The sequence below is a fragment of the Saccostrea cucullata genome, unplaced genomic scaffold (assembly GCF_032062105.1).
Source record: "Saccostrea cucullata isolate Sc308-1 unplaced genomic scaffold, CSIRO_AGI_Scuc_v1 ctg8079, whole genome shotgun sequence".
NCBI classification, from domain to species: Eukaryota; Metazoa; Mollusca; class Bivalvia; order Ostreida; family Ostreidae; genus Saccostrea; species Saccostrea cuccullata.
This window is the reverse complement of record NW_026927165.1, coordinates 4016-29167: the sequence shown is the minus strand read 5'-3', so window position 1 is coordinate 29167 and position 25152 is coordinate 4016. Positions and strand designations below refer to the sequence as shown.

Below are 25152 nucleotides of genomic sequence, written 5' to 3'. Positions count from 1 at the left end.
CTGAAAGTTCAAAGTACACAGGCAAGTGATTGAACACAGATTTATTTTGTTCACATTGATTTGCATCAATAAATATGATTTTATGAAATGTTTTTCAAAGTTTTGGTACAATGCGATGTAAATATTAAACGTAGTACCTAAAATTTCTGATGACCTAGAAAATAAAAAGTGAGAAAGAACATCGAAATTAAGATCAGATTTATCTTATCAAGGTCAAATATTTAGTTTGTTAAATAATTAACAATTTAAATTTGAATGATTTACAAAAACATATGTCAAAGAAATAATGCTTATGATCAAATCCTAATAAAAGTTACTAATTTGAAGCATTCAGTGATACAGAAGGTCATTACAAATTGTACATGACTGACACAAAAACAAATTTATCAAAAAGTGCTTTTTAAGATACTTTGTAATTAAGTTAACGTGTTTCTAAAATATTGTTATTACTGCAGTATTCTATCGTATAAATTTACTTAAAAAATATTTGTATGACATATTTGTTATGTTATTTTTTAAAATTCATTACATAAATTTGTTATTTTGCCCAAAAGATTTTACCTGCTAAATAAGTAAAAAAAATCAATTACGTTAATCATTTAGTGCCATAAAATAGATTTTCTGTTTCAAAGTACAAAATGAAAAGGCTGATGAAATGACGGATCATCTATATATAAGTCCATGAGAGTCCATTCAAGAAATATTCTTAATAATTCATGGGCAAAGGGATGTACCTCTGAGTTATTTTTCTGGGAAGAACACTATTATACTTGTTAGAGTCAATGTTTTTTTTTTTATCCCACATAACCATTTTAGTACACACCTGTGATATTTAGGTCATTCTTTTATAAGAATAGATTTTTCTAAGATATCAGCATTTCAGCCCACAAGAAGAGTCCTCACAATCAAATAACATTAACTGGTTAGGAAAAACAAAACTACTTACAACATTTATATAAGGAAAGATATGGAGATAACGAACAGTATTCAATCTCAGAGTCTATTAAACAATATACAAAATAAGAGCAGAGCAAACACGGACCTCCAAAACCTCAGAGGTGGGATCAGGTGCCATGAAGGAGTGAGTATCCCCTGCCGACCGGTCCCACCCTCCGTGTGCTCCTTGTCATGATCACGAGATAGCGGAAAAAATCCGTCGTCAATTCAAAGTATAAATAATGGACTAACAATTGGTATGAAAAACGTCAGTCAGCATTTGACTCAATGATAAATTGTATTTGCTGACAAGCTCATTGTATCGACCATAGAACTTACGAAATGATCACTTTAAACGTGACTGTTGATATTCTTGTTTCATCAACTTGATGGTCAATAATTTACCTCGTTTAAGAAATTGTTCATACGTAGAGCATGCTCTAGCTTATCGATTCAACTGAGATATATATACTCCATGAAGTTATATTGCTGTATAAGTACGGGAAGTTGACGATAGAAAAGTTAAAGTCATCACGTTTATCATATAGCTTGGCTGTTAGATTACCATTAGTGTCTTTTTCAAGTAAAATATTCAAGTATGAAGTAGACGTGTCGTACTCTATGGTATCTTTTATCTCATGCTCACCAGGATATATCATATCGACGTAGGAATGGAAATTATCATTATTAATTGACAATACGTCGTCGATACATGTATATCTAAATGTCGAGCTGAAGGCCACAGCAAGTGTTTTCTTCTTTTCACGCATAAGATTTTGCATGAATTCTGCTTCATATGAATATAAAAATAAGTCTGCTAATAAAGGAGCGCAATTTGTACCCATGGGAATTCCAATAGATTGTTGTAATACCTGGTCTCCAAAATCCACATAGATATTGTCAATCAGAAACTCAAGCATCTTCTTGATGTCAACTTCAGAGTACTTATGTGTGCAATCAGAATCTGTTTTAACAAAATAATTTTGCAAATGACCAATGACGAGGTAAGTAAATTTACGAGTTCCATTTTTATTGAAGAAGCAGCTGTCAATGATATCCAAAAGCCTATATTTTAATTTGTCGTGGGAAATTGTTGTGTATAAAGTTGAAAAGTCGTAAGTTTTTAAGCTGTTGATTTTTGTAAAGTCTTGTGATTTCAAATTGTCCAAAAGTTCTTTAGAATTTTTAAGTATCCACATCTGATTTACACCACTTCTTGAATATTTAGTTGCACAGTACTCTTGAAGTTTTTCCTTCACTACTGTCAATATCTTAGTGAGAAGTAACGAAAGAGGCTTGGTTGAACATTTACTAGAACCTGCAATGTATCTTTGTGAGGATTCTTATGAAGTTTCGGAATCTAATATATATAAGGTAGTTCAAATTCATTTTGGCTCTGTGGAATATTAAAAGTATTCAAAACTGACAGGTGATTTTGAAGAATTTCTTCCTTAGAAAGAGAAGTATGAGTATGAGTAGGATTACCACTTGTAGAATTAAATCCAAGTTCTTCTAGAATGCAATTTATATAATGAGCCTTACAAACGAAGACAATTTTATTACCCTTTGTCGACAGGAACCAGTACATACTAATTGTGTAATATTGTATATATAATTTTTTTTTCACTTCTGGTTTATTGATCACAGAAGGATTGATGGTTTTCATAAATCCATTCCTGCTTCATAATTTTTTTGTATGATGACATTAAAAATAAATGCTATGTAAAGGCGTGTAGTTAGATAAACAGAAGGTTGATTTGTAAAGTAGTTTATAAAAACAGACACGTATTCTAGGGCCATTGACTTGCTTCTATTTAAGATCTGATTGTTTCTTAAAGATATTTACATCCACTGAATATTTTCTTCTTTATTTCTTAAGAAAACCCATTGCGTTCATCACTGCAAGAACTACATTAGGCATACCACCTGTACAGATTTCTTGATCAGTGGCCGTTCCATCAATGAAAATTACAATGATGTTTGCATCATTTACATAATAATTGATATTTTTAATCCTACTTAAAATGATAATCTAAACAGATATAACTATAAACAATAAAATGTCTCTCTTTTTTTTGTTATTACTGGAATGAATGGAAGCAGCTGTTGCAGAAAAAATACATAACCAGCGTTATTTATTGTTAATGATAAACAAAGAAAACATTTTATTGTTTTAATAAAAGGTTCAAAGACATATATTAGCAGTGCAGATAAAAATCAAATTGATATTCCTAGAAAGGATTCCCTCTCAACTTACATACTTTATTGAATAGTCGGTTTAAAATTGTACGACCTTCAAAAAATAGCATTATAGCATAAACAAATTTCCTCACAGTGTGTCGAAACAGTATGATATTAATTTTATAAAATATCACACAAAGTCTGAAAATCTTACACACACGTTATTGACATAGTTAATTATCCACAGACCTGTATTGTTTAGTAGTTTTTTTTTTCAAATCAACCCCTGTTCCCCCACATTTTAGTAATGTACTCATTAAAGTGCTCAAGTACTACAAAAAAAAAGAAAACTGTTTAAAAAGGATCTCTGCACTTCATTACAAAATTCGCGGAAGAACAAATATGATAGTTATAGTTTTTGATGATAGGAAAACCAAGGCCTTCCGCTAATGAATATTTAAATTTTAAATGAGATAAAGAAATATGTAGAGGATTATAGATTCTATGTCTATTTGTTACGATAAATTTGATAATCTAACAGCAGTTTAGATGTTCCTTACCAATCAGGAAGGATATGGAGATAACGAACAGTATTCAATCTCAAAGTCCATAAAACAATACAAAATAAGAGCAGAGCGAACACGAACCTCCAAAACATCAGAAGTGGGATCAGGAAGCATGGAGGAGTGAGCGTGCCCTTGTCATGATAAGGAAATAACGAAAAATCCGTCGTTATTTCAGTGTATAAATAATGGACTAACAATTGGTATGAAAAACGTCAGTCAGCATTTGACTCAATGATAAATTGTATTTACTGACAAGGTCATTGTATCGACCATAGAACTTAAGAAATTTAAACGAGACTGCTGATGAATGAATAAATAAATAAGTAAGTAAATAAGCTTTACATATTACAAATTCCAATTGCCGACTTTCTTTTTATTTATTCATGAATAATTGCTACAGAATAAACAGATAAGTTTTTTTGTTTGTTAACATGGAATTTAAAAAAAACCAAACAGAAATATATCCGTCAAGGAAAAATATATTATATTTGGAGATGCTCCTTTTAGGCACATGATCTCGTCTCTGGAATTTCCAGCTGTCTGTGATTATTCCCTCTTGATATATTTTATTGAGATCGATCAATAACCCTTCTGTTTACCTTTCACTTATCAGAGAGAGAGAGAGAGAGAGAGAGGGAGAGAGAGATATATATATATATAAAAGGAATATATGCAAATAAATTCAATTATGTCATATTAACACTTTACAAATTACATAAATGTCCTGAAAAACACTTCCTTCGAAATGTTAGTGAACTACATGCAATTACTAATTCTTCCTGGTTTTAACGATTGAAACTTTAAATGTAAGGATCAAAGTTGGAGAGGAAATTGTTTTAAATACATCACAGAATACGTTAAGTCTGAACTGCGTCAAATTTGCAATAATTAATATTGTCTTTGTTGTTTGATTGAAGAATGCTTGGTTTCACGCGCATGGACCTATTATTATTCTTAGGGATTTTATGTTTTGCAAATGGTAAGAAGGGTTTTTTATGTTTTGTAGTAATTTTCAATCTATTTTTGTTCTGTAGAACTGTTTCTGAATCTTTCTACTTTTCCTTCGTTCAGGTTGCGTTCACTGTTCGTTCAGCGAACGCTCTCTGTTCACATATTTGCGTTCACCGTGCGCTCGCCTTCATTGTTCACAAAAGGATCAGTTTTCACTCTCCGTTTCGATTACTTTGTGTTCATCTTGAGTTCAGCGTTCATTTATCGATCAGTTTTTTTTTTGTTATTCGGAACTCCGAAGAGAGGAGGATATCGTGATTGAAAATTCATTATTTCATGGCAAAAATCATATAAGGATATTTATATTTTTATTATTTGAGCTGTTTTTTTTTTTATTAATTTTCTCTGGAAAATAAATGTTGTAATAATTATACACATTAAGTACTTACATGTATCTACATGTAGAATGATAAGAAATATAAAATTAAAATAAGGACAATGTACAAATACTTCAAGCACTGCGATATATTGCTGTTATATAAAGACGACAAATCGTCAATGGATAGATAGAGTCTATGTTATTATTTAACCAAATGCAGCAAAAATACAAAAAAATATTTATGACACGTATTTTTAAATAATACATAAAATATGTGAGAACTAGTTTTGAAAATCATAAACAGTACTGTGGATATTCAGTTAATTAAATATCTTTAGAGCTAATTTAATAAATAGTGAGTTTAAAAAAATCATTTAAACTGTTTAAAAAGTAAAATTACAATTTCAATGTCTTTTTCCTAGATAAAATAACAAACAGTTAATGTACATTTTTTTACATACATGTAAATGCACATATACTTGTTCATCGATAGGCATGGTTAAAACACTTACATGCGGGCGTGAAAAATAGAAACAGAAGCAGGATTTGTAACACATAGATTTGTGGGATCAAAAGCATGTATATATACGAGGGTTGTCCAAAAAGTTCGTGGACAATGAAGTTTTTGTGAGAATAAAATGTTCTATATAAATCTGTTGTATATAAAAATATTTCTTATGAAAAAACAGATCAGAATGATTTAGTTTTTACAGAGGGAACGTAATATTTTTGTAAAAATCGGGGTCTTTAGAGGTGGGGGATAGTGCACACGGACCAAGGTCAAAATGATGTAAACTCTGATATAAAGAGTTCGGATTAAAATGATTATTTTCTATATAAACCAAGTCAAAAATTATTGAAAATTTTATGTAACACAAATAAAGAGGTTATTATCATTTTATGATATCTTGAATATCGCTTGCTATATAGACAACGAAAATACATAAAGAAAACCTTAACAAGTACGTGTCAAAACTCAACAGAAAAAGTGACGTCGTCCGTCGGCACGGGTCAGCGTCCGGTCAAAAAAATAAGTAATTTAACGGTTGAAACGATGTAAGAAACAAAATATTTGCTAAAACAACTCAAATCATTGAAATATAATGAATGTATTGATTTGGGATTCGTATATACGATTTTTCAACGGTTTGTACAAATTCAAAGACACTACAAGAATTTAAAAACCCATGTAATTAACTCTAATTGGAGATTTCTATTCATGACGTAATTATAAATCTAGCGCAGCGTCGGACTGGTCTGTTCAGTTTGGGTATACAACTTTTAATTTAGATGACGCTCGTAAATTTGTGCGCAGCTTTGAATTTTAGAAATTAAATAAATTATAATATGTACTTAAAAATTATTGCTAGCACTTCGAAGTGCGTTCCGCCTTAAAAAAGAAATGTAGTGTGTGTCCATGAACATGTGTTAAGTCAAAATCCAAATGTTTGACGTTATAATGAAATTAGTGTAACGTCATGCTGGTCCGTGCGCACAATCTGCGATCTTTAAAAACCCCGATTTTTACAAAAATATTAAGTTTCATCAATAAAAATTAAATCATTCTGACTTATTTTTTCATGAGAAATATTTTGATATACAACAGATTTATATAGAACCACTTATTTTCACAAAAACGTCATTGTCCACGAAATTTTTGGACAACCCTCGTATGAGAAATAATTATCAATTTTTCGATTTCCTTACCATAGTCAATCAATTGGCTTGCGTGATATTTTTTTAGCATAAACGCCCTATGCAAATTATCACGCAAGCCGCTCCGTTGATCAATCATGAAATCAAAAAATTAAACAGTTATACCTTAAAAACATATATATATATATATATATATATATATATATATATATATATATATATATATATATATATATATATATATATATATATATATATATATATATATATATTTAATAATTTATATATATGAAGACGTTTTTTAGAAAGAAAAATATATTTCCTTCATCGTCAAGAGCTATTATAATAATAACCTTTATTTATCCAGGATAACAAAATAGCATCAATCTAGTTTTCATTGTGGTCCTGCATTAAAACATATTCACAATCATATAAGGACATATAAAATTAGCATCTTAATATAAATACAATATAAAAAGTAAACACACATACGAGGGTTGTTCGAAAATTATTGAGACATTGTGTATATTTTGTTTTCTGATGAACGTCTTTCAGTGAAAATTGGCATATACGTTTGACATACACTAAAGATTAATATAAGCAAGAAATATTTTAAAAATATTAAATATTTCTCTACAATGTTATATAAATGTGTCAATAGTAGGGGTACCCGGAGCAGTCGCGGGATCAGACATTGAAAATATGTAACCTCAAAATTCTAACTCTTCGTGGATCAATAATGAGAGCGAAAATAATTCAGTTTAAGTGTATAATTTTTCAGCTTTGGTTCAAATTCATGTTGTGCAACTTTGATAGAATTTTGATCAGAATTACGGAGATCATAAAAAAAATTAAGCGCGGAAGAGAAATCTGCTAACAACGAAAAAATGGATTTTGACGTCAAGTGCGGAGCAGCCAGCATACCTAAAATTTTGTGTAGCGCAATGCAGAACTCTTTTCAAGACTGAACGACCTGCTAAAACAATAACAACGAGAAAAAAAATGATGTGTTAGGGTTTGTTACTTCCTTGGTATACATTTTTTAGCACTTAAATAAACAAGAGTAAAATTAAAAATTCTGGACGACCATGAGGTATTACATACAGTATTGATATCGTTACGGTATTTAACCCGCGTTACATAAATTGGCACCGCATGATTCTAAGTTGTCCTTTCCCATAGATGAAAATTTTTGACTGGGGTAGCAACAGCATACATTTTTAAAGAATAGTTTAAGAAAAGAGACTTTGATTTTTGTAATGTTATATATGTAATAACAAAGAAGGAAAAGTAATAAACGCTTCCCGATCCTTTCACATGCGAAACAACCTACGGCTAACTTAACGTTAAATGACGTAGCGAGGCTGCTCCGGGTCGATAGACATATGCATATTTATTACTTCACAGAAACTTATATAATCATCGTAAAAATTAGAAAATTTGCTTAAGTCTGTTAGACGTTCTTTATAAAATGTTGATGAATTTTCATGAAATTATCTCCGTCCTTTATGGAGTAAACGTAATTGTCTCAATAATTTCCGAACAGCCCTCGTACATATATAAACATTAAGAAACATTTTAAAAGCGGCTTGTGGGTTGTGGCCATTTTTAGACCATTTTGACTTCCTTTAGAAGAAGAGCTCCATATAAGGATATACAAAAGTGATCAAATATTAAAACTAAAATGTAGGAATTTTTCTCTGCCAAATGACAGTTTACAGCTTAAAATATCATATCTAAAAAAATAAGTAATACTAGTATCTGTTGGTTAAGTTGTGGTTTATTTGCTGACCCCCAGCCTCTTTAAGAATACGAACATAAAATGGTATACTCAAAGATTGGAAAAGAAATCCATTTAAGTATTGAGTCTGTTAAAATACTCAGTGAGATACACAAATTTAAAAATATCCACTGACCTAGAAATTCGAACATTTTATGACAGTTTGTTCCTAAATGAAAGTTTGTTAATTTCCGGTTTGGGTCTTGGTAAATATATTTGACATAAAATCATTCCACCTGGTTTGGCAACAACTGACATCTCTTGTATATTTGAAAAACATTCAAAAGATATGGCATTTGATTGTTGAAAACCTTTAATAGTAAAGTGACATGTATAAACAAGGAATGATCCTTGAAAATAAAAGGCTGATATGACCTGAAATATCTCGAATATTTAAGAATATCCTAGCTGCCTTCTTTTGAAGTTTGAATAACTTTTCTAAATACATTTAATTTTGCACATTGCGCCAAACAGTGGAACGGTAAGTAAAATACAATATTATTAAAAACCTAACTCACTGTCTTTTGCAAAGCCAGTTTTTTTTAAAATTTTCTTTGAAAAAAAAAATCGACATGTACATTCTAAGATTAGGTATTATCAATATAAACACCAAGTAATTTGGCCTGCTTCCCAAATTCAATTTGTACACCACTAAAATTTATGAAAAGATTTCTACATTTTTGCAATCTTTTAGATGTGCCAATAAGCATGCACCGCGGTTTTTTTTAAAGATTTCTACTGAGTTTATTTTTGTTCATCCATTGACTACCCAACTCGGGATCTTCCTGACATTTTTTCTCACCAAAGCTGGGTTCACTTAGACCTAGAGTATATCAATTTTTTGACTCACACTTTGTGTTTCATTTTAAACGTCAAGATAATACAAAGACTAAATACTTTAATTTACTATAAACATTTTTTTCTTAAAAGTTAATGTCTTGGAAACCAGTCCTAATTGAATTGCAATATTCTGGAATGTTAAGGTAAACAGGCATATTTGGGTATTTTTAGAGAAGGAAAATAATATGAGCGTAGCCACTGATCTTTAATTTTTTTTATAATCCTCAGAAACATTTCTATCATTTATTACTTGTATATATTAGATCAAAGGCTGAGCGCTATATTAAGTATCAAAAATAGCTGTAAAAATTAATGTTTTGTAGACCTTTTCTGAATATGATAAAATCGAAGCATTTTGTGACATCATGATGCGTTGATTAGTCAGAAAATACCTTTTTTAAGCGCTAAGCGCGCATGCGCAAGCGATTACTAGGGTGTCTTCAGATTCCATGATGATTTGCATGATCTTTTTATCAACGACCTCTACCGGCCGTATATATGGCTGCGTTCAGTACCATAGTTGCCAGTAAACTTACGCGTAGTTTAATGCTACACACTCAATCGTTTTGAAAACACAACTCGTCTACCTGTAAATTGTTAATTCTATTACAAATTATCACTTAGCATAAATATTTATAATACAAATTCTTTACGTGGCTGCTAGGCTAGCAAAATTCTTGTTCGAAATTCGTTTCTGTACTTAAATTCCATCTAGCACTAAGATCTTGAACGCGCCTCTAACGCGCCCTCTATGATTAATGATACATGTATAATTATGTAAACAAATGGAGTTCTATAATGCCTTTGCATGGGCTCCTATTGTTGACCTTAATTATCTTCGTGGTGTAAAATATATGGTTCTTTTAAAAGGTGATTATATTTTTTAAAATAAATGTTGTATATTATGTTTGATTTCAAAAGACGAACTCAATTTCGAGGAGTGATACAACGCTAAGCTTACGAAAAACAGCGCCACTGAGCAAGTTATGTAACTGTACCAAGTCGTCTAAAAATATACAACTGGAAATCCCCGACCCTCTGTCGGCTATTTTATTGTAGGAGTTATCATAATAGGTGTTAATTAGTACAGTTGCTATTAATTTTCGTATTTACGGAAATTTGGCGGATCTTATCTCTGAACAATATGGTGCATATCAATAAGTACTGGCAAACACCAATTATGTCATGTATGTCACAAATCTTATTTCTGCGGTGTAATTCGAAAAAGTTAATATAAATACCGAAAAAAACATTCAATGTGCACGTATATTGAAAAGTATCAGTGAGTTTCTAAAAATCAAATTGGATCAAATCTATTAATAGTACATGTATAATTCCATTAAAATAAATGTTTAACTAAGTTTTCTACATAGTCTTTATCTGTATTAAAATAGTTTGATGCAGAAAATTCCTTTAGACTGAATGCTTGGGTGTTGTGGCTATTTCATTCTTGTCAGCATGTTTTACATAGTGAAGAAAAAAAACTGAAGCATTTAAAAGTAATTCCGCCAAAATGAGTCAAAGGAAAATACGAACGAATTTTAATATGATATATTTTTATTTCTAAGTAGAAGAGTATACCAGTAGTTAAGGTCATACGCAACGTAGTTCGAACTTTTTTGGGTTCTTCCCTGGAGTTGAAGAGTTCCACTTAACGCAGGAACTGTGTGCAATATTTTAAATGTCTATATATGGATTTGTACACCTCTTCTAAAACAATTTTTGATAAATTAAAATCTAGAATTTGTGATTTATAATTTTTGTATATTTTTTATTTGAATAATGCAAAAATTTTCAAAATTCGATATCTTTTCAAAACCTCTGGTAAGGCATGCTGATTTTTTGTCTATGAACATGTAATTATATTATAAGTTTAAATTTGGAATATATTTGAAATCTATCAGTAGGTAAGGTACGTTGCGTATGTCCTTAAATAAACATTTTCATTATAAAAAGAAATATTGACAAATCAGTTTTAAATATTACAGGAGAAAAATAATGGTCAAACGTTTTTAATTATAAATATGATAATAAATTACAAATAAATTATAATTCATGTGCGTGAGAGTCAGAGATGAAGGATAAGAATGGGTTTTTTTTTTTTTTATCAAAAAGTCAAAATTTATTGCAATATCCTTATACACAAAATTGATATAATAGCAATATAATGAAAAAAAAGAAGTTAATTCTTTGGGGATTTTTGTTATATGCTGGTTTTAAGATACTGCACGAATAGGGATTGGTATCACAATTAATGAGAAATATTGAAAAAAAAGTATTGATGTGTTATTCAACTGTAGCATATTCAATACAAAATTTAAAAGTTGAATTTCTATTCATTAATTGTATACGCAGTAACTTTTATTGATTGCGTATATATATTACAAGTTGCCATGCTAGGATTTTTTTAAAACCGTTTATATAAAAATTATAAGTTAATAAATATCTATGACTAAATAAAAACAGTTCAAACAAAATTTTAAGGCATTTTAAAAATCTTTTATTCATAATCCTAATTATATTTTATCATTAAAGGATGTTTTAAATGGAACAAATAAAATATAATATCTCATTTCTCCCCGTGCACTTTCAAATACAACAGCCAATAGATCGATCACCTATGCTGCCGATAATAACAAAGGCAGACACGGTCGCCGATCGTCAATTTTGAATTTTAAGTATAAGTCACATTATTCAGCGATGGGGTATACGATGAGAAACCGATGCATTTTTTGATGAAAATGGCGTGGTTGCCGGCCCGGCACCACTAGTGATCGGACGGTGACTGAGGCCATTTTGCGAATCGGTGGGGTCATCGGTAGGAAATAATTCGTAGTTAAAACTCAGCGATGTCTCCAACGATGCCTCACGTCGCTCCTCATCGGCAACCCATCATTAAAACATCTTTCAAGGATCGGCCGATGTATGGCCGAGCATCTGTTGAATCTGAGGTCATCGGGGGGTTGAGTAGTGTTCAACAGATAACTGCCGATCATCGGTCGATGTTCGACGAAATATTGGCCTGTAGTCGACCGATGTACGAACAATGTTCACCAATGTATGAGCGATGTAATATACATCGGACGATTATCCTGGAATATCGTTTTATGATTAGCGATGCGTCACAATGCCATTGTATATCTGGCCGGCAACCATGCCACTTTTATCTTGAAACGCATTGGTTGCCGATCGTATACCCATCGCAGGATAATGTGACTGATACTTTAAAGACTACTAGGCCGATGTGGACCGATGTTGGAGCATCGTTAACACCACAGATTACCACCGATTACCACCGGTCTACGGCTACCGGCCGGGAAATGTGTAAGTACGAATAATATTTTTGAGAGTAGAATGATTTATTGTTCAAAATTTCACATGAAGGTTTTCAGCAACATCTTAGGTATTCAAAATTTGCCCCCCCCCAAAAAAAACAACAAAAAAAACCTCCAGCTTTCAAGCTAATGTAGAGCTATATTACATAATCTGAATGAGATGAGTCAGAAGAAAAAAATCGTACTGTAACATTGATATAAATTTAATTTTATCGCAGAAACCTGGACCCACAATGCAACACAAGTAATCTTGTTGTCCGGACGGGTAACTGTGTTACTGCCCTATGGTTGGCTGCAATAATGTAGCCCTCTCCGATTTTTTTTTTATCTGATGTTTTCTGGAGAGGGCTACAATTCCATCGCATCTTCGTAATGGTGCAAATATATTTTTTAAATACGGGCGATTGAAGGCAAAAAAAATTATTTTTACATTCAACTTACTTCTTATAAGACGGAATTTTTATTCACTGTCAACAACATAGCCCGCTAAACTCGAAAACCATGTAAAATATATCTGCATGTTTACCAGCATGCAGCAGCCATGACAGTTCACGCTCGACGTACTGAGACTTTCGCTTGAAATTTAGAACAACTAGGAACAACCTAAAAAAAGCAAATGTCGATGTTTATAAACGACTGTCCTGAAATGTATCACAAAAATATCGATAAATAAAACCATTTCAAGTGTTATTTTTACGCAAATAGCGATATGTATGCTTAAAATAAGGGAATTCCTAAAAAGATCCGCTCCTATAGAATCTAAATTCTCATTGACTGTTCCAAAATAAAATCTATCAAGGTCAGTAAACATGGCTGATAAATTCAAGTTGTTGACATACACGAAAAATAACCGATATATGGGTCGTTGTGAATATATTTGGATGGATTTATGTCTTGCATAATTACTTTTTTGGAGTCCAGGTTATGCCTAGGTCACATTTCCCGGCCGGTAGCCGTAGACCAGTGGTAATCGGTGGTAATTTGTGGTGTTAACGATCCCCCAACATCGGTACACATCGGCCTAGAAGTCCTTAAAGTATCAGTCACATTATCAACGCTGGGTATACGATGGGCAACCAATGTGTTTTATGATAAAAATGGCGTTGTTAGCCGGCCAGACTTACAAAGGCCCAGCGATGCATTGCTAATCATAAAACGATGTTCCGAGATAATCGGCCGATGTATATTACATCGCTCATACATTGGTGAACATCGTTTGTACATCGGTCGACTACGGGCGAATGTTTGGTTGAACATCGACCGATGATCGGCCGTTATCTGTTGAACACTATTCAACTCCCCTAATGACCTCAGATTCAACGGATATTGGACGATGCTCGGCCATACATTGGCCGATCCTTGAAAGATGTGTTAATGATGGGTTGCTGATGAGGAGCGATGTGAGGCATCGTTGGAGACATCGCTGAATTTTAACTACGAATTATTTCCTACCGATGACCCCACCGATTCGTAAAATGGCTTCAGTCACCGTCCGATCACTAGTGGTGCCCGGCCGGTAACCACGCCATTTTCATCAAAAAATGCATCGGTTTCTCATGGTATACCCCATCGCTGGATAATGTGACTGATACTTAAGAGATGTTAATAAAATAGCCGTTTACTGATGATTTGAGCCGAAATCCGTGCGGGAGTGATTCACAGCCGCATTTGCACCACTACGGAGATCCTAAGGAGTTGTAGCCCCCCCCCCCAAAAAAAAAAAAAAATCGGAGAGGGCTACATTATTGCGGCTACCCTTTGGTGTGACAAACAAAGAAAGGTTATAAAAGTAACTCACTTGCACTGGATGAAAAATCTACTGAAACTCTGCGGAAACTTAAGGTTACTAATAGTTTCCGTAAAGTTTCAGTGCGGAAACTTCAAGTTTAATCAAGTTTCCGTAGTGCGGAAACCAAAGGTGTCCACGAATCCAAATAGTTTCCGCAACTGAAACTTGCTGAAACTTGAGGTATACGCAAGGTTTCAGTATGCGTTTGTGGTTGAAATACATATAGTGTACCATAGGTTTCCGCAACTGAAACTTGCTGAAACTTGAGGTTTACGCAAGGTTTCAGTTTGCATATACGGTTGAAATACATATAGTGTACCATAGGTTTCCGCAACAGAAACTGTACTATAAATTATACAATTTAGCCCAGCTTTTCAACCAAAACTCATTTTCCCCCTGAATTTTCATATTGGAAAAAACAAAACACACTCACACTAGTTTTCAAAGAATATTTAATGTTATTATCAACATTTACATACATTGGCTTGGCCATTTATTTTCTCTTGCATCATAAATATTTTTACAACTAAGTCCGAGCTCTCATGTCACAACAGGAGGACAGAGAAAATGTCAGCATTTAATGATGTCTCATACATGAGAGATATAATCTTGCGAGAGGAACTTAGAACTGCAATCAATCAACTAAACCTGAATTCGGTATATGCAAGTCTAGTATCATCAAAGAAATGTAAAAGTACTTGGTATAATAAATGCACAAGTTCACATCATTAGTAGCCAATAAGCACCAAGGTGGATTTCTTTGTTAAATATTCAGTTTGTAGTCCATCATCAACCAACAGAAAAGTCCTTGAGTGGTCCACATTTTTGAAGACCCACTTGCGCTTCAAGTTCAAGTTGGATTGACCTGCTCGTCAGTTACTTCAACCTATTGAAAATATATAAAAATATAGTTTAACAAAATCCCAATCTAAATAAAACAACAGGTTAGATCCTCTTGCATACTCGCTACACAACATCTAACAACATCCATAGAAGGTCACGTCAAATATCAAATGCGGAACAACTCAGACTCTAGACTTATTCATTCTAATAAATCAAATACAATAATTTTTGCATTCGAGTATTTGATTGGTTAATAGAATTTAACGTCTGACGTGACACTCTACAGGATGCCATTAGATTTTAGCCAATATGTGCGCAGATCTAACATTTAATTTTAATAAGATTGACAAACTGAAAGTTCTTAAAACTGTTCTAGCACAAGCCTTTGTTTAATTAATTTCATATTTTCAACATTTTTGATCAGAATGATTTAAAATAAAATCTAAAAATTTATCAAGTTTAGAATATCATTAGTAGTGATTAGTTTATTAAAGTTGCCTCTTTTAAACACTTGACAAGAGATAATGAAATAAACAAACTTGAATTTATTTAAATGTACTGAATATGTATGTATGGATTTGTTTCTAATAAGATTTTCAGAGTAAATTAAGGATTTTTTTTCTTCATTTTACTTGTTCATCAAAATATTTTTGTACCCCTAACCTAGACCCTTAGACCATGATTCATGATATTTGAATAACAACTAGAGGCACACAGACCTTATAGGTCACCTGAGTATCATGTAAAGCCTAGAAAAAAATATGTTTGTTCCCGACCGACCCTTAATTTTTTTAATGCTTTTGTCCCATGAAGTGCAAGACTTCACCCTGGGAATTATAGTCTCCAACTTTGCAAGCTTTTCAACATGTTCAAGACAGAAAGAAGTTTGAGTTACCATTCTTTTAAGTCACAGAAATGCTTGAAAACACCATTTCTTTTGTCATTATTGTTACTTCTATACACTTTTTGATTCAAGAAGCAAAAAAAAAAAAAAATGTTTCAAAAAAAAAAAAAAAATAATAATTACCTACCTATCTACCTATATTTTTTCAGCCTAAAAAAATGCACAGAGATTGTTAATTACATTCTCTTTGTTATTATTTTTTTTGCATATTTAAAAACGTTTTCGTAATACAACATACACTCGATGTTATTTAATGTAACAGTCAAGTCAATCAAGAGCTGGCTTAATTTCAATTAAACAATTGAGTTCCCCCCCCCCCCTCTTTACAGCTGCACCGTCAAAATATTACATGTACTTATTCCAATGCGATAAGGAATTTAAATTCTGATGAATTTCAAATTCAAACCATGCTTAGCGCTTCCCAGTACTCTCAGTACTTTGATTAATAGATATGAAAACACCAGAGCTCTAAATAATATTTAATGTATTGTAAACTAAAACGAAGCAGTATCGGTTTTCAGAACCCGCACCCCACTTTTTTTGTAGAAATGTGGAAATCAGATCTTAAAATAATAAGAAAAGATACTAAAACTTCTTGGAAATATTAAGTTACTATTTACATTTGTTGAAGCGAGATTTGCACACCTTTACAGTGTCGAATGCTTTTTATTGACATTAAAATCACGTGTACTTCGTGTGAACTTGAAGTAGGAAATCAAAAGCCGATGATGACTTTTAAAGAAATTGATTTGTTGATTTAAAAGAAAATTAATTTCACTGCCTGGTATATTTACTAAAAATCAGAATTTTATTTGAAACAGGCGCAGACGTCTGAGAAATGGAGGCGGGCTTAAATCTCTTCCTCTCTCCCTCTCTCTCCCCCTTTCTTTTATTTGTTCGTTTAGTTAAAATTATGACAGCATATATGATATGAAATTTTGAATCTCTAACAAATAATGTGAATGCCTCTTTGCATCATCTTGTCAGAGTATAGTCACGTCCTGGAAATGTCTACACATACACGTTGAAGCTCAAGTCTGCTACAAATCATCATAAAGAATAAAATTGATATTATTGCATTAAAATACAAGTGTATATGATATATGCAATACGTCCACGGACTTTTGTAAATAAAAAAACAAAATAAAACAAAACGAAAGTTCAGTTACAATTACAATTTTACAGCAATTAAAGTTGTTATTAAAGAATAATGTATATACGTGCAAAAAATATCATAAGAAACCTAAATTAATAATTTTTCTTAATGTGCATGTATCGTCTTCCTTAAATCAATTTTGTAAAAAAAAGATTTACATTGTAATTATTTATTTAATAATTTTCTATTTATCATATATTTATATTTTAGCACCTTTGGCGATCTGCTCGCTTTCCAGCTTTCACCGTTAACACATTGTTTAACTAGTTGCGTTCAGTGTTCTGTGTTCAAAGATTGTTCACTCACCATTCGCTCACAGTGTTCGTTCACCGGTCAAGCGGGAAAGTAGAACTTTTCAGGGACTGTACATTTAAGGAAATGTGAAAGAATAACAGAAATATAAAGGAATCCTAGCCCAGACAAAATGATGCTAAAATATGAAGTTATCATAGGATCTTTTTTCGAAATTATTTAGAACTGAACATCAGAGTCTATTTGACGTTCACTGAACAACAAAATTATTTCTCATTTTCCAAATTAATTTAGCTCAATCTTGGTCGCTTTTCCTGCTTATAGCTTTATTTCTTTAATCAATTTGAAATCCTTTCAGATTTTTCTATTCCTTTATTGATTTTTTATAATTAAGTGGCAGACAATAAAATGTACTATTGCAATGTCTTCACCAGGTATGTCGAGTTAAATTATTGGAGATTTTAATTTTTCTTTACATGAAAATTAAAATGAAAAAAAAAAGATATTTATTCATTTTTAGGACAGACAGTGCGGATATCAGCAGAATTTCTAAATGGAAGGCTGATATTTAAATGGAGCAATATCTCGACAATTCCTAACGATATAGTCATTACAAAGAATTCTAAATCCACTGACTGGATACGGGTTGATGATGACCAATACACAGTGGAGGATGTACTACAGTATAAGTCAGTCAAGATTCAAGTACGGGAATTTAACAACGCAGACTTCAGCAAAGGTTACCTAGACTACGTCAAGACTTACAACAGTAATTATACTTTAATAAAAGATAATTAAAATGAAACATTTAATTTTCAAAAGAAACGTATCTGGAAAGATTAAAATATGACCAAATTTAACATAGGATTTTTCCAGATAAAGCAAAATAAAAATTCCTATTTAAAAAGATATGCCAATGTAAATCATCGTTTATTATTGGTAGTAGTTAGTAGGTGTATCTGATTTCCCTCTCAGTTTTTTATCAGCTATTATGAGCTACGAAAACACTGGTCAACATTCAAAAAACATTTATTTCATCTTCGGAGTACATTTAAGTCTACGAGATGGCTTGGGGCCTATATTGTAGAGGAAATGTTAGCTATGACATCGTACTACTAACCTACGAATTCTAAAACGCACATTAAGATGAAATTATATGGAAAGTAAATCGACAATAATGAAGCGTAATGGAATAACGAACAGTATCCAAGATTAAAAGTCCATTCAAGAATACAAAATCGGGGCAGACAAACACGGACCTCTAAAACATCAGACTTGGGATCCGGTGCCATGGAGGAATGAGCATCCCCTGCCGACCGGTCACACCCGCTGTGTGATCCTTGTCATTATCGAAAAGAAAACCCCGGAAAAATCCGCCCTCGATTCATTGTATAGATAACGGACAAACGGTTGAAATGAAAATAGTCAGTCAGCATTTGACTCAACGATAAATTGTATTTGCTGACAAGGTAATTGTACCAACCATAGAACTTACGAAATAATGACTTTAAATGAGACTGAATAACAATTGAATTGAAATGAAACTTATCAGAATTTGCTGTTTAATCATCAGTTAAATCCCGTATAGCACGATATAAACAAATCACTGATCGTCATGCACTTGCCGAGTTGTTCAGTGAACGTCAAATTGAAAATGTTGACGTTTTTTGTATGCAGCGAAAGGCAGAGCAAAAAGCTTTTTTCACAAAGAAAAATGCATTTAATTAAACTTAAGGACTAACGTTTTGAGACGTTTGTTTTCAAAATAAACCACATTTTTATGTTTTAAAAGCCTCCAATCGAAGAACAGATTTAAACGAAAAAGGAGTCAGTAAATTATGTTTTTTTTTTACCTTTCTAAAGAACCAAAATTTTCTCTTTTTTTATTTTTGTGTCATTTTGTATTTTAATTTGATTTCTTTACATGTGTGCCATATGCGAACATAAGAAAAAAAATATATATATACATATGATGTACATGTAAATCAAGGAACTATTGCTCCCTAAAAAAGATGTGTTTGTGAAACACTACTGATGCCCCCGTATTGCAACAAAGCAAAGATTTAACTTTTCTTAAATGCTAATTCAATATATTGGTACCAAAAGTAGGGCATTCACACTGGAAATACATTGTGAAATTTGAAATTAGACCAAGCTTATTTTTTTCATAAGTACGGAAGTCTTCAAGGTCGGTTATTGGTATCCTATGAAAGATCTTGCCAAAAAAATACATATGTGAAGTATGGAAGCGCTAGACCTAACCGTTCAAAAATTATGATCAAGGATAGAAAATTTTAAAGTAGGTTAAACTCCGAGGTCAAAGGTTCAAAGTTCTTGGTATCCAATGAACGCTTTTTTTCACAAGAATTACTTATGTGAAGTATGAAAGCCCTATCCCTAACCTTTTAAAAGTTATGGCCAAAGGTAAGTTTTTTTTGAGTTAAAAAATCTCCTAGGTCAATGTCAAAAGGTCAATGTATTTGGTATCCAATAAAAATCTTGCCAAATAGCACAAATATGTACAGCAATGTATGGAAGCGCTAACCCTAACCGTTCAAAAGTAATGGCCAAGGGTAAAAATTTGAAAAGTGGGTCAAACTCCAAGATAAAGGTCAAAGATCTTGCTATCAAATGAAATGTCTTGTCATAAAAATAAAATATATAAAGTATGAAAGCACTAGCCCTACCATGTGAAAGTTACGGGCAAGGTTTGATTTTTGAAAGTAGGTCAAACTCCAAGGTCAAGGCTCAAATGATCATTTCTCAAGGATCACATATTTGAAGTATGAAAACCCTATCCCTTACAGTTGAAAAGTTATGAACAAGGTTAAAGTTTTTCAAAAGTAAGGAAATATCTAAGGTCAAAGTCAAAAGGTCAAAATTGTTTGTAAAAATGAAACGTCTTTCAGGAAAAATTACATATAAGAAGTATAAATGTCCTGAGTTTACTGCTTAAAAGATTTGGCCAAAGTAAAAGTTTAGAATTTTTGTGTAAAAGAAAATGAAACTCCAAGGTCAAGGTCAAAAGGTCAAATTTGGTGGTACCCAATGAAATGTCTTGTCACATAGAATATGCATGTGAAATATGAAAGTTATAGCTCCACTTAATCAAAAGTTATAGGCAAGGTTAAAGTATTGCGGACAAACAGGCAGACAGAGAGACAGAAAGGCAGACGAACGGACACGATAAAAACTATAAACCCCCGCAACATCGTTTACAGGGGCACAAAAAGTAAGAAGAATAGAAAACAAAATCGAAAATAAAAAAGTCAATACCAATTTAAGCTAAATTGTTTATCTTAATGTGGTGATATCATATAATAGACCTTATATAGTGAGATATTTTTATGCAAAAAACAAAGATTTTATCTTTTGAATTATAAGAAGAGATCAAATGAATTGAAACGCTATTTTTTATTCATTAATGTAATTTTAAAAAAAAGTGCAATGTGTTTTTATAATTTTACATAATTTTGATACATATATCCTTATGATCTGATACATTCGTGCACGAATAGATTTGTTGGCAAGTACGTTGAAGGATACGCAGCACAGTTAAGGTTACAAAAAGGTGGCGGAGCCTAATTTGTACGGGAAAACTTGACTATGACATCATACACAATATACGTCATACAAAATTTCTTTAAATTACCACAAAATGAGTTTATCTGCTAATTTAACCAGTAAGAAATCATCAAACTACGTAAAAACTTACTACAGCGTGTTGTTTTGTCGTTTGTTAAATCCCACATAACAAGTTATAAACAAGTTACTGATCGTAATACACTTGTCAATATGACGTCATTTCTTACAACGTGACGTAGTTTGTATGCAGTGAGAGACAGATCAAGTAATATTTTCTCAACAAAATATGCATTCTCTAATTAAATGAAATATTATTTACAGACATTCTATTGGCCAATAACTTGAATTTAATGTCTTCTTCACTATTTTATTAATACATTTTCTGTACATTACGTATTTAATTGACTCTGCCGTATATTTGTATGCACATCGGAGGGTAGTGTGGGGGGTCTTAATAAATCGATCTAGTGCAAGGGCATATACTCGATGGATCAAAGTAAGCTTTTACATTTTAACTATACAACTATTAAGGTATCTGAAAAGTGCTGCGATCCTGATGAAATCTTAAAAACAATTTAATTATATCAATATCTCATGCCGCTGACCAGCAAAAAATATAGCATTCGGTCATACAAGTATAATTTTAACAATGAAATTACAGAATTTAGACAGGATTGCAGCACTTTTTAGAAACTACAATGCTTGTTGAAAATATTTATATACTAAACTTGGAAATTTAACTTGATTATGCCCTTGCACTAGTGATATTTATGTGTAACATCAATACTTCAAGTCAATGTGCTAAAATCGCGTGACTGCCGCATCACGTGACTAGTCTAAATACAAAATATAATCGTCCTCGATATGTAGTTATTAATCATAATTACAGTTATCCGATATAAATAATGTACTAAAAATAATCGCCATCCCGATTACGAATACATTTTTAAATACAAAATTTAGTCGATATTTCCATTGCGCACCTTAACTGTACTGCGTAATGTAAGGGTAATTACTGATGTGCAAGGAATCAAACATTTACATGTTAACATAAACACTTTTGCAAACCTATTTTTGTATTCATTTAAAACAGACTTTGACCAAAAACTTAAAATAGAAATGTCATATATTTAGATAGTGAACAGTATTTAACCTCAAAAGTCCATTAAACAATACATATTTGAAGAAGAGCAAACACGGACCTCCAAAACATCAGAGCCGGAATCAGGTTCCCCTGCTGACCGAAAACACTTGCTGTGGCCTTCATCTCAACATTTAGATATATCGACAACACATTAATAGTAACAAAGGTTATTTCTATTCTTATGTCGATAAGATATATCACAAAGAGCTTGAAATAAAAGATAACGTATAGTCTGACACATCTGTTTAATATAAGAAAATTTTACTAGAAAAGGACGTCAATGATAATCTAACAACCACGCAGTTTGATAAAGGTGATAATTTTAACCTTTCAATGCTCAACTTCCCTTACTTATGCAGCAATAGACCTTCACCACCTGCAGACGGGGTTCATGTCTCAGTTGATTTGATAAACTTAAGTGTGTTCTTCATATGAAAATTTTTAAAAACTTGGTAGGTTATTGATAAACAAGTTAATCAAACAAGAATATCAATAGTCTCATTTAAAGGCATCATTGCGTATGTTCTATGGGTATAACAATGACTTTATCAGCAAACAATTTATCATTCAGCCAAATGCTGACTGACGTTTTCATATTAATGGTACAACAGATATTTTCATATTGAATTGTCAATTTCCCGACCATGACAAAGAGGTGGATGTGAGCATTCGGCAGGGAATGCTTACTCCTCTATGACATCTGATCCCATCTCTGATGTTTTAGAGGCCCGTGATTGCTCTCCTCCTAAATTCTTAGTTTGAATACTATGCAATATCTCATATATTTCATTGAACAACATTATTTTTTCAAAGTGCTGCAATTCTTGAACCGAAAACCGCAGTTGAACAGCAATTAACCACACAAATATTTACCAAACAATCATGTAAATGCAAAATATACAATCTACAGATATAGATTTCAATCTATAGATTTCTTATACTCTAGTGGGGTTTTAAAAATATTTTTATATTTAACTTTGAAATAACGTGGTTACTTCAAGAATCTACATTTATAATGTATCTTAATACTGCAAGTGTAACGGCTAAAATCAGTGACTGCGATATAAAGTGACGAGTCAAAAAAGAAAATATATCCGTCCTTAAATATCTAGTTAACATCCATAATAACATCCATCATATTTTGGTTAGATTTCTATAAAGAAATCCATCGTAATAAAGAATGTCTTTTATTACAAAAGAATCTGATCTTGCCACTGGGCATCTAATTTGTACTGAAAATTGATCCTATAACCGTTTTCAAAAAAACTTTAAAATTGTATTCAGCTTTGCAAGACTACTGTTTTTGAGTTCATTCACGTAATAAAAAAAATTGGAGAATATTTATTCTTTCATATACTTTGTTTTTAATGTAGGGTAAAATACTTTTAAGAAAATAATTAACAAGAAAGATTCATGCTGAACTGTCAAAAGATTGTGTTTCGTTCATTGCTTTTTAGTTGCAGTAAATACAGTACATTCTATGGAAGGAGAATCAAAAAACATTTCAATGACTGCTGATTATTTTCCGAGAAGTGGATTTTACTTTATATTTCATGAGTATAACGGTTCAGTATCAGCTATAATACAGATAGGTAATGTCATTCAAATGAAGACTAAAAAATATATATACCATAGCCGACCTTTCAATTCTGTAAACATACTGTTTGAAGTGAGAAATATAACATTGGAAGATGCTGGATATTATTTTGGAAGTCCTTCACAGATAAGAGATACCGTTTGGAGAAATTCTTGGACAGAAAGAGGAGTTGTTCTCACTGTTTCTGGTAAACCTGTAAAACATCTGATGAAATAGAAATACAAATGTGGTTACATTCCTTGGGTTAAAAGTAAACGAACATATAACGAAGGAATTCATATTTCTTTAATGTGCTAAATGCATAAGGGAAATAATCTTTTTTACAGAGATTGATTTTGGAACATAAAAGAACTATATAGGTTGAATTTTATCGCATTGACTTCAAATTAATTTTTTAATGTAATACTGCATAAATGTATGAACGAATATGAGAGAAATATATTCATACCAAATTTTCTATTTACCTCATTAAATAAAACAAAATGAATAATCTATTTAGGAAAGCCATTGAAACCTATGATGACAGGAAACAGTAATGTAAAGGTGGGGCATACCGCCTTCTGGAAATGTGAAAGTAGATCTACGTCTGCTCCGTCCTATTACAAGAAGTTCCCGCCATTATCGTATTCATGGTTTGTCAACAACACCAGACTAGAAAGAGAGGTCAGAGAGACTTACAGTTTTGTAGTCACCAAAGAAATTAAATACAACCGATATAGCTGTCAGGCAAAAGAGAATCTAGAATCAGAAAGAAGTCAGGAAACTCGAATAAAACCCTTACGTAAGTAGGAAATATTTTAACAATAAAGTTCGCGTTTTGTGAATCTTGCAGGATAACCTCCATCGAGAAACGTTGTTTGAAAGATAAAAGCGGAGGCTTACCCGAGGCTTTAATATTTCAATCAGCATTTCAAAACAGAGGAGGTTATCCTGCATCATTCACGACAACAAGGACTTTATTTCTATTCATTTTATTCTACTAAGAGCTCTAAAATAAAGCTGCTCGTATCCTCAATATGGAAACGAAAAAGTCATATTGTCATGTTTTGCTGTTCCTTTTAACATCAGACGGGAAATGTGTTGATTATCTGCGCATGGAATGCAGACTATTTAAAAATAGCCTTTTATTAATTACAAAGAACTATATGCGGTATATTGCATATCTTTGCCCCCACAAAAGTCAAATTTTGAAAGATTCTTAAAATGTGTTGAATTGTTTAAATTGTTTGAAAAATATAAATTAACAAAACATATTATA

General features: G+C 32.0%; 1 protein-coding gene across 1 annotated transcript; it reads left to right on the top strand.

Moving 5' to 3' along the window:
- Nucleotides 1-4471: 4471 nt before the first annotated feature.
- On the top strand, nt 4472-24675 carry LOC134273614 (uncharacterized; the record flags this gene model as incomplete). Its single annotated transcript, XM_062755797.1, has 4 exons — nt 4472-4662; nt 18089-18337; nt 23755-24081; nt 24394-24675. Coding segments are annotated over exons 1-4 (919 nt in total), but the record flags the coding sequence as incomplete, so codon positions are not given.
- Nucleotides 24676-25152: the final 477 nt, after the last annotated feature.